General features: G+C 40.9%; 1 protein-coding gene across 5 annotated transcripts in view; it reads left to right on the top strand.

Annotated features, from left to right (window-relative positions):
- The first annotated feature begins 353 nt into the window (after positions 1 to 353).
- Positions 354 to 11,663, top strand: part of gask1a (golgi associated kinase 1A) — a 74,608-nt gene continuing 63,298 nt past the window's right edge. For all 5 annotated transcript variants that reach the window (XM_026185008.2, XM_026185007.2, XM_026185006.2 and 2 more), the window contains exon 1: positions 354 to 682. In XM_026185008.2, coding sequence (XP_026040793.2) covers positions 655 to 682 — 28 coding nt within the window. In that variant the 5' untranslated portion in view covers positions 354 to 654. The remainder of the gene's footprint in view (positions 683 to 11,663) is intronic.

The raw sequence follows: 11,663 nt of genomic DNA, 5'->3' as shown, positions 1-11,663 counted from the left end.
TCTAGAGATTAAAATATTAATAATTTTAAAGAAAAACTATAGAAATGGTAAATGGAGTGGTATTTATATAGCGTTTTTTACTCTTTTACTCAACCCTATTGAGCCATAGCCGTTATCATGCTTGCTTTTTTTTGTAACAGTCAAGTTCCTGGTCACAGTTCTTGTTGCAGTTACAGGGGATTGTAGTCTGCCTTCTTCCTTTCTTGTTCCTATATCTGCCTTAAGCTGTCTGCCGGTTCGGAGACGCGTTGTTATGTTTTCAGGGAGAAATCATCTCAAATTTCACACTGAGCAGGCAGCCCCTCCTTAAACAGCACGGCTTTTACTTTGAAAAGTCATTTCCCAGACGCTCGCGTAGCAGCTGCGCGTTCCCCTGGGAGAGAGAACGGCGCTCGCGACACCCCGTAGACTCATTTTTTTGAACTTTGCAGATACAAAATTAAGGACCTGGTTATGTAACTTCTGGAAAATGACATATTAGAAGCAAACACAGTTTTTAGTTAGCAAAGCAAGCAGTTTTCAGACTAGAAATTTCGTTGTCCGACTGGCCCGTGGCCGTTGCAACTTCAGGACCACCGGCTGTCTCATGCTTGTGTGGAGATTCAGCAACCTCCAGTCAAAGGGGATGTCTGTGTGATAAATGAGATAAGGGTAATGCGCTCGACCAGCGACACGCACCATGGTGAGAGTCTTCTTTTGTCTTCCTGCAGTTTTCCCTTCAGCCTTGCAGTCTGAGACAAGACGGAACACTTTGAAAGTTTTCAGCCAAGTGCTGAGTAGGCAGATCCACGAGTCTGTTTCAGAGAGTGCATAGTACAGTCGACCACATATTTCATATGTAAAATGAGTTTATAGCTAGTAGTGGAAAAAATATAGTTGTAGGTCCTAAATGTGGACTGTTTGTACATTGCAGAGCACCAGTCTCCATTGTAAAATGGAATCTTAGTGAGCAGAGCTCCCCACTCTATAAATAATAAGTATAAATAATAAGGACACTGCCATGTAAAAGTAGTGTAATGGAAGTGTGCATATTTAAAGACCACATACACAACAGACAGCTAAGCAGGTCCTCATGCATGTGTGTGATTACTGCTGTCGGCGGCTCCCTTCCTTTCTCAGCCCCAGTTGTTGTAATTCTGCCTTAAACACACTCTGCTGTGTGTTGGTTTCAGCTGCAGATGTTTTTTCTTTCATTTAATTGCCAGTTTATATTTTGTGCATGGTCTTGGTTCAGTGTGAAACCATCTAAAACTGCAGTTTTGCGCTGATAAAAAGGAATTTGGAAATGAGTACACACCAGCATATAGATAAATTATATGCACAACTGAAATTGTTACACTATGGTGTTTTAACTGAAATGCATCTGCGTTTTATTTATTTATTTTAAAACCGAAAACAAGGACATTGTTGGGTGACTCTTCAAGAGTGCTCTTTCTTCTGCTTTCTTTTGTGGTCTCTCTCTTCTGCTATGTTTTTCTCTCAGCACAAGCTGTTTTAAATTTCTGGGTGACTAATGGAGGAAACCTGGTGCAGATGGTGCTGTTGGCCTTGCACACGTGCATTTCTCATTGACCGTAAGTCATGACCACTGAGAAGTGCAGTCTCTTTGAATGCTCTTAACAAGGCAGCTATATTTGTGCAGCTACTTGGATAATTAGAGAGAATTCATGTATACAAATTAACTACTGAGGTAATAAACTGTGACTTTGCGTGACAGCTTACTTCTCAAACATAAAGTTTACAATGTCATTAGCTCCTTATTGATCTTGTCCCCACATTGGGGTTAATTTATCATCACTTACTACTGATGTGCTACTTTTTGGATGGATTCTGCCTTTGTGACGCAGCAGGTTTTCAATAAATTAAGAGAAGACTTCTCAGAACAGCTGGAAGCAACAACCTACCTTTAATCTTTTGTCAAAATATATGTTGTAGTCATTAGAAGTGAGCCTAGTTTTTACAAACTTTCACATTTCTTTAATCTCAAGTTGTATTTTATAAAATTGTATTCTGTAAAAGATACTGTAGAGCAAAGCAAAAGACAGGGAATTCGCCATACATAAAAATGTATTTTAAAAATAAAAACAAACTTGTGGTGAGGAAATGTTTTTCATTTGATATTTATTACTAAACATGTGAACAGATTTTACCTAACAGTAAAATGAATGCTACACATGTGCCATATACACATAAATAAAAAAAATAAAAAAATATGGGCAAAATTGTCAGGTATATTAAAATAGGTTTTAACAGAATAAAACACTTGTTTTCACTTCACGGTAAACTTCTAAAAGTATATTTATGTGAAAAAAAAATGAATATATATAAAATACAATACTATACCCTTAAAAGTAAATACTGCCCAGAGAGTGAGCTGCCTTAATGGTGGTTTGTGCTTCTTGTACTTATATTAGTTTGGTATGTTTGTTTTTGCCGTATCTCACAGCGGGTAAGAATCCTTAGATTCTTAGATCCAGCTCCTGTGTCAGTTTGGCCCACCTCTGGTAAAATTTTGATGGAAATCTATCAATAAGTTTTTGATTAAGCTTCTTAACAGACAGATAATCCAACCATATAACTGCCATTAATCTCTCCTGTAAGTTACAGTCACAGCAAATGTAACCTTTGAAAGGAAAAAAGATGCACACAGCCTGAAACTCTCTGAGACGAGATATACAGGACCAGAAAACACAGTGTAACCTGATATATTTTGATACAAAATTTGAAAAGAGCTTGGTTGGCATTTACATACTTGTTTTTCTATCATCTGATTGGCAGTCATCCTTCTTTCAAGGAGTCCCTATAGTTTCACATTTCAAATTGGTTCCATGTGCAGAGCAGGCGCCTGGGTTTAAATTGCCACATGGAAACCACAAACCTCTTCTCTTCTCTTCTCTTCTCTTCTCTTCTCTTCTCTTCTCTTCTCTTCTCTTCTCTTCTCTTCTCTTCTCTTCTCTTCTTCCTGCACTGCATGCTGGGAGTGTGAGTGAATGGGTGTGTGAAGGTGTTTGGTGAGTGCGTGGAGCTGCTGAGTGAGTTTGGGAGATTTGGACTGTTTTTTTCCAGAAAACTTTGGGCTTTATGGGTGGTTAACAGGTAAGGCACGTTTATTTCATTGTGTTGTGAAGTGAAGAATTTTAGCTAATTGGCCAGTTTTACCTTGAGTCATGGCGTCCCTCCCTAGTGAGGGTTCGCCTCCCCTGTCTGTTAGACATGGGGCCAGGGTGGTGGCACCCCAACAGTACACCGTGGAGCAGGTTTTGCTAGCTGTTGGTGAACAGGTGGGCCATGAGAACATAACTTATGGCTCTTGGATGAACAAGGCTGTGGTTGCCTTTCTCCGTGAGGAGCGCTTGGTTCACCTGTTAGTTGAAAGGGGGATCATTTTGGATGATTTGTTTGTGGCTGTTTCGCCACTGTTTGTGCCATCTATGCAGGTCACCGTGTCCGGTGTCCCGCCATTCATCCCAAATGAACTGCTTGAAAAGGAACTGACCCGCTTTGGAAAGTTTGCTAGTGGGTTCAGGGTTGTTCGCCTTGGCTGCAAAGATGCCAGACTGCAGCACGTTCAGTCTCTACGAAGGCAGGCCTTCATGTATCTAAACGATCCTTCACAGACACTGGAAGTGTCGTTTAAAGTGAGATATGAAAACAGCTTATATACTGTTTATGCAAGTGCACGTAGCATGAAGTGCTTTGAGTGTGGTGATGTTGGCCATAAATGCTCTTCCTGGTGCCACTGGAAACAAAGGAAAACTGACTTTTGCAATTTGGCTCAATGGTGGGAGGTGGGGAAAACGCAGATTAAGCTTTTTTGTCAACAATACACGTCACATGCAACGGCCACTGTTAAAGACTGCTTTGAGGACTTAGAACGAGAGCTCAAGATGCTAGAGGATAAGATTATAAGTGGGACAGATGATACAAATAGTACCTGGGACAGTAGGAGGAAGGCTTTAGGCAAGTTTCTCCACTAAAGAGCAAAAGGTGCTCTTATAAGAACTCGGATTTCTACTATTAAAGAAATAGATACCCCAACCAGATTTTTCTTCAAGCTGGAGAAAAGGATTCGTGAGTCACACCAAATGATGCACTTAAGGCTTCCAAATGGGAAGGTAACATCTGACCCAGCAGAAATGAGGAAGCTTGCTATTTACTTTTATGCCAGCTTCTTTAGTGCTGAAATGTGTGACCCTGACTGTGTGACGAAGATGCTGGAGGCGCTGCCACGGCTGGATATGGCTGAATCGGCTGTGTTGGAGTCTGCTATCTCTTTTGATGAGATGTCTTCAGCGGTTCAACAACTCAACTGTGGTCGGTCATCAGGAGTTGATGGTCTTCCTGCGGCATTTTATCAGAAATTCTGGTCGCTGCTAGGAGAGGACATACATGAGGTTTTAACATACTGTATGACCACTGGGATCTTGCCAGCAAGTTGCACAAGGGCAGTTTTGACTTTACTGCCAAAGAAAGGGGACCTGGGCCTGCTTAAAAATTGGAGACCAGTTTCTTTGCTTTGTACGGACTATAAGATTATTGCAAAATGTCTTTCCAATAGGTTGAAGACCTGTATCGACATGATTGTAGATGTGGATGAAGCATACTGTGTCCTTGAAAGGACTATAATGCACAACTTGTTTTTAATTCGAGACATTATTGATCTGGCCAAGCTCAGAGACTTGGATGTGGGGGTTTTATCTCTGGATCAGCTGCATCACAGCGTTCCGTCTTCAGACAGCATAGCAGTATCTTTATCGAAAGCAATAACCACTCTGGTTCAAGACTGCATCTATGCTGCTTCACTGAATAAAGGACCTTGCATATGACAAGCACCTGTTTCTTATTGACGTAACTGGCATAGACCTTTCGCAGACCTCTGTTTTTTACCAGTCTGTTTTGACTGCTTGGAAGACTGTTTTTAAAGTACAGAGAGACTGTTCTCAATTTTATGGTGATGTTGGTGAAGAGCCTCTTTTTTTTTTTTTTTTTACAATCCCCTGATGCCAAGTAGGATGATCAGCACTACTAGTGTGCAGAGGTTCCTCGTAAATGCTGGTCTAACTAAGCTGGCGGGCCTCAGGATGGCAGGGCAGTGGAAAACGGCTGCCAAGCTGGCTCAGGAGACTGGAATCAGATCTCTGCGCTTTCTGGACAAGCTGGTGGAAGAAGTCATGGGTGGTCTTCCTGGACTTGTAAGGGCTGCGCTGGGGACTCTGCAGGTGGTCAACCGAGTTCAGCTGACTTTCTGTCGTTGCCTGTTTGTGCCGCAGTTGGGGAGCAGGATGAGGAGGGAGGCTCTCTACTTTCCTTTCGAACACCTGTTCTGGGTGACCTGTCAAAGATTTCACAGAAGGCTATATATGAGGTGGCTGTAAAGCTGCTGAACAGATTGTTGGCTGGTGTTCTGGAGTCGAGGTGGTCAGGTGTGTTGGCTCTGGGGTCATCTCCAAGGGGCAGCTGGAGGTCCCTGTACAAACCTCCCATAGAGAAACACAGTCCGGATCTCCAGTGGAGAATAGTGCATGGAGCCATGGCTGCGAACAGGCATGTGGCACATATGGATCCACGAACAGGGAACCACTGTCTTTTCTAACTGAGGAAACACTGCAGCACCTGTGGCTTGGCTGTCCCAGGCTAGCTGGCCTTTTTTCATTGCTGCGGCAGTGGCTTGCTGGCCTTAGGAGTGTTTTAGAGGAGGGTCTCTTTATCCTGGGTCCAAGGTACTCTGCACTGCAGCGTAGGAAGGTTTGCTTGATTATTTTTTAATAGGTCAGGCTAAGATGAGTATATGGCTCACAAGGAGGAACAAAATGAAGGGAACAGGATCTGTTAATTTAGGAATTATGTTTAAAGGGTTAGTAGGTGCACGTTTGAAAGTAGAGTTTGTTTATTACAAGATGGTGTCCAACATTGAAGAGTTTGTCTCTATTTGGGGTATTAATGGAGTTTTGTGTAAAATAACCGATGATAATTTAGTTCTGAATTTTTGAAAAAAACAGAATGGAGTGTCTTCTGTTTTTGTTTTCATTTTTGTGTTTATTGTATTTGGGTGGGGTTGATGGTTGTTCATATGTTGATTTGGCATTCATTTTCAGTTATGGTTGTAAGTTGAAGAATTGATATAACTGATAATATAATAAAGGTGTGTTAAAGGTCAAAGGTCTCTTTTCTTCTCTTCTCTTCTCTTCTCTTTTCTTCTCTTCTCTTCTCTTCTCTTCTCTTCTCTTCTCTTCTCTTCTCTTCTCTTCTCGTAATGTAAATTATATAACTAGGTTTTTGCAGCAGATTGGATTCAGTGAAGGTGACAGACCTACCTAAATACAGACAGAACAACAACGCAGCCCTCTGCAGTGTTCTCAGCTGTGTTGTACTCCATGTCTGCATCTGTGTGAGAGACAGAAAGAAAAGCAGGTAGACACGCCTTTGCTGATTGCAGTGTATCAGTGGAGTGCATCCCTACTAAATATACTGTAACAGAAGTGTGGTTAAAGCACCAGTTATAATTTTGTCATGCACGCTACAACCATTTCAAAGTTAGACAGCACTGTAACTCAGAGATTTACACTTGCACCAAATTACCCATTACTATTCTACAATTACTGTACTGTCACTGGACCTGGAACTTAATTTTATGGAGAACCATATTCCTAAATGGCTGCTACACCAAACACACATATACACTGATAAGGCATAACACCCTGACCAATGACAGGTGAAGTAAATAATGATTATCTCTTCGTTGGGGCACCTGTTAGTGGGTGGGATATATTAGGGAGGAAGTGAACATTTTGACATCAAAGTTGATGTATTAGAAACTGGAGAAATGGGCAAGCAAGGGCCAAATTGTGATGATCTTCAACACTGCAGCTCTCGTGGAGAGTTTGTGGAGAGAGGTCAGTGGTCCATAGAAGGAACAGTGGTTACCTCATTGGAGGCCAAGGATCATTGATGCACAGCGGGAGTGAAGGCGGGTCCATGTATTCTGATCCAGTACACAAGCCACTGTAGCTCAAATTGCCAAAAACGTTTTAGCTTTACCTAACAGTAAACATACCTGAATTAATTTTAGTAAATAAAGTAATTAGCAGTGTAATGACAAACTCAGGATTCAGACCATAATTAATGATTCTCCATGTGGGAGTATACTGACCCTAATTACAAACATGAACTACTCTCACACTTGCTCACATTTATTATTCACATTGGTTTCTCTGTTGGAGTATATATGACCCAGAAAATCTCAGTGTATGTCCCCTGTAAATGTGCAAATGGCTAGAGGGCAACCAAACAAAAGGTTAATGAGGAGACTTGGATTCTTCTCTTGCACTAAGCATCCTCCTACTGTGTTGCATGTCAGGTGGAACAAACAGATGGAACAATGGAGTTGCGTAGCACTGCCAGCACTTCCTGCCATTTCTGTGCAGATACACTGTTTGTGATGAAAGGAGAGGGACATGAGAATATTTTTCCACTTCCAGCAGCTGGATATACTAGCATGGGAGCAGCAAATAATAGTTAACCTTGTTTGCCTACAGTGATGAATAATTTAGCCTAGCATAATTAGTGAGTATTGGATCAGTGGATGGACATCAGTTAATCAAATGCTGTTTAAAAAGTTTATTTCTTCTATACTTTACACTTTATAGTTCTAACTCTTTTGAGCTCCTTTAAGGTGCTAATAAGTACTGTTAGTATTAGACAACTGAATGATAGTAAGATGTCTAGAAAGTGCACATACATAAAAATTAAAAAAAATTCCCCGCTCGCCCCTGCGGGCATCTATCCCTCAAGCTTGGGTCCTCTACAAGAGGCCTGGGAGCTTGAGGGTCCTGTGCAGTAACTTGGCTGTTCCTAGGACTGCGCTCTTCTGGACATAGATCTCTGATGTTGTTCCCGGGACCTCCTAGAGCCATTCGCCTAGCTTGGGAGTCACTGCACCTAGTGTTCCAATTACCACTGAGACCACTGGGACCTTCACCCAGTTACTGTTCATTGGAACTCTCTGTTTGAGGTCTAAAGAGATGTCAGTAGAAGTGAGGGAAGCCATTGTTGGACTGAAAAAACTAAATAAGATGTAAATAAATAATAAGAGGGACACGAAAACCTTTAGAAGTAGTAAATCAACAATATTGCACATTTTTAAAAAGCAGAAATGCACTGGCCAGCCGTTTGGTATGAAAAACACATCAGACAGCTCATAGTGCAAAAGCAACCCTAGAGTTTCTCAAACTGGGATATTATTCAATGGCTAAATCACTCAAGTGATCTCAATCCACTACAGCATGCTTTTAGTTACTGATGACAAAACTAAAGGGAGAGACATACAAACAATCTGCAAATGAAGGTGGCTGCAGCAAAAGCCAAGGAGAGCATTCCAAGGGAGGAAACGGCATGTGGTCATATCCATGGTTTCTAGACTTCAGGCAGCACACTGACTGCAAACAAGTTTCCTTCAAATCTTTATATTTTAAATTATGTTAGTTTGTTAGAGCCTCTGAAAATGTGTCTCTGTAAAAACTGTAATTCCTAAATAGTCACAGTTAATACAGTACTTTGAATTAAAGATGAAAGTCTACACTTCAGTGACGTCTTGATTGTTTTATTTATATATACCCACTGTAATGGTGCACAGAGACAAAATTAGAAAAAATTATGGACTTGACTGTATCTCTCCTCCACACTCCACCATGCCCTCTCCACAGTGTTTCACCAACAAACACACACTTACATTGAGTTTTAAAACTGAAAAAGCAGACAGAAATATCACCTTCAGTTTTTTCATTGCAGTGGTGATGGATCAGTGTAGCAGTGTAGAGGGCAGGAGTGCAAGCTTTAACTTTGTGTTTTGGGCACTGGTGTGTGCCCACACATCTGTGTTGCAAGTGCTGGTTATAAACCGGGATGCCTACATGAAACTAAGCCAGTAGGATTAAATCCAACATAAATTTAATCTTAATCATAATAATAATAATTTATTAAGTGATTATTAATTAGTAAAGAAGCTAAAACCAGTGACACTGCCCTGGATCAGCACAACCCATGAATTAAAGATGTTACTACTACTGTGCAAAAAGAAAATATCTGTGGTGCTGGTAGTGCTTTTATGCTAATTGATGCTAATTATCAGTGAGCAGTGGTTCTGTTCAGAGTTTGGAAATCGTAATTTGTGGTAACTAAACAGTTCCTCTAGACAGGATTATCAGGTGCTCAGAATTAATAATGTCAGATCTTTAACACTGACTTACTTTAAAGGAGTACAATTATATTTCAAGTTACTAATTATACCAGTGCTTTGTTTTTACACTGACACAAAGAAATCTTATCTTTAGTAATATGTTCCACGTCTGCAGAAACTTTACCCAACATTAGTGTCTTGGAATCTGGTCATCATAGCAGAGGCCAGCCCATCGCTGCTGTTCTCATAGTTAGTATTGCATTTTTAATTTCTCTTTGCTATTTGGGCTGATTGGGACATGATGAATGTAAAAACAAAGAATTACCAGATTTTTTATTTATTTATTTTTTTTACCTGATTTTTGTTTCCACATATGAGGACATTCGCTTTAAATTTCGATAGAACAGTGGCAGGATAATGTCCTCATAAGTGGATATCAGGTACTTGTAGAGCACAATTTAGTATTTTGGTCTAGACAACCCGAAATGTGATGTCCACACATGTGGACGCCAGGTCCTAGAAGGTTAAAGCAGCATTATAACCCTGCATCAGTTGAATGCAACATTAAATTGGCCCTCACCCTGTCTGTCAAGCAGCCTTTCTGATAGAAAACCCTAATTATGGCTGTAGACTAGTTTGACTTATTTGCACCATGTTGAAGAAAGTGAGCAGCAGTGATGATGATGTAATCTCATGCAGTCTTACTAACTCTTGCATTTGTGTGCTTGCATAGATGATATGAGTTTCTGCAGTACATTGGTTTTGGTTGCTTTGGCTTTGCAGCGTAATGAAACTGGACAGGAAACAGAAGAAAGTGCAGTGAAAGTGACTTCAGAGGCGCCTTGCCTCCCACTCAATCTGTCGCGAGTACAACTCCAAGAGGGACGCTGTCCACACAGCCATCTGCTCTTCGTGTTTGTGTGGAGGTGGCTGGTGTATCGCTCAAAACTCATAATGATATGCATTGTGACTTGTTGGGTAAACCAAGTAGTGGGTGGTGAAAGGGAAAGACAGGCTGATGTAAGGAGATGGTAGAGAGTGGGGTGTTAGGAAGTAGTGACAGATGAAAAGCTATAATAGTTGTAGAAGTCGATAGAGTTTATAACCTCTGTTTATGGTGGATGTGTTATATTAGGCCAGTGCTAATAACCATTTGGTCTATGATACCTGATGGATTTGCATCAGCTGTGCTTCTGTCTCGTCACAGAACAAGGAGAGAGAATGCCACTCATTTTCTTTCTTGCTCTAATTTTCTACAGTTTATTGTAAAAATGAAACACTTGGCTGGGATGTCTAGCCATTAAAACGGACACCTGCGAGGGTCTTTGTTAAATATCTTTAAAGTCTTTAAAGACTTAAAGATTAACACGAAGAAATTAACAGAAATTGCAAATAACAGAAAGAGATACAACGGAGAAAATATCTATATGTAGTCATTATCTTAAGTAATTTGGCAAATGTGGCTTGCACGTAGTCTGGCCTGTGGTTGCCAATGTTTGTTCGTCCGTCTGTCAGCCAGTCCGTTTGTGACGCCCACGTCTTCCATCTGGGCATCTATCGATCAAACAGAGCAGTTTTTCCTGACACAATTTGCCACATTGCAGACTTTCCACCAGAAAATTGCCCAGCGGAGGTGGTGATCGGTGAGCAGCTGGTGTCAGTGTCAGGTCACATATATATTTGTAAATAAGAAGTATGTAATGCTGCTGGCCAGACAGCTATTAAAATCTTTCAGCCACACATACACTTCTCCAAGGACAAACTCACAAGGTTTCAGAGATTTATGCAACATAATGGTTTATATAATGAGCTGCTGCCAGTTTAGCAAATTAAAAGCACAAGGCTGTAAAGGTAAAGACAATTCTATACTTTCTGAAGCCTGTGAAAATCTCCTCTTTACAGAACTGTGGATGCATCCTAAACAGGCAGGGATGACTATTACAGCTGCATTTCTAGTGAAATGAGTACACACACACACACACACACACACACACACACACACACACACACACACACACACACACAAACTGGCCTTTTAATGCCTTTTAGCTTGGCTGTTTTACCAAAGCTGTCGATGAGGATTACTTGAGATTGGATTAATTTTGAATCCAGTCTCAAGTGGCAAACCCAAGAACTGCACTTCCACATCCACTTTTCTTATCAGCCGTGGGGATTGCTGCTTGGTATTAGGACTGTGCCATCATTGGTATGAAGTTTTATGTCATATGAAAGTGTTTTATCACAGTATCATTGCTATAGCAAGGCAGTTTATGTTCCCTAGTGTAAATAACAAGACGAGCTCAGGCATCTCTGAGACCAAGAGCGGCATTTCAGTTTCCGATAGGGCCTAAAAAGGGATCTACTTCAACAAATTACAACATGTGCAAGAAAAATGTTTCTGTTAACGGTGCAGAGAACAACATGTTTCATCTCTGCTTGGTTTTAACACACATGGCAATTCAGGGAAATATGCATGGAGAACCCATTG

Source organism: Astatotilapia calliptera, chromosome 11, assembly GCF_964374335.1.
Source record: "Astatotilapia calliptera chromosome 11, fAstCal68.1, whole genome shotgun sequence".
Classification (NCBI taxonomy): Eukaryota; Metazoa; Chordata; class Actinopteri; order Cichliformes; family Cichlidae; genus Astatotilapia; species Astatotilapia calliptera.
This window is presented reverse-complemented; position numbering and strand designations above follow the sequence as displayed.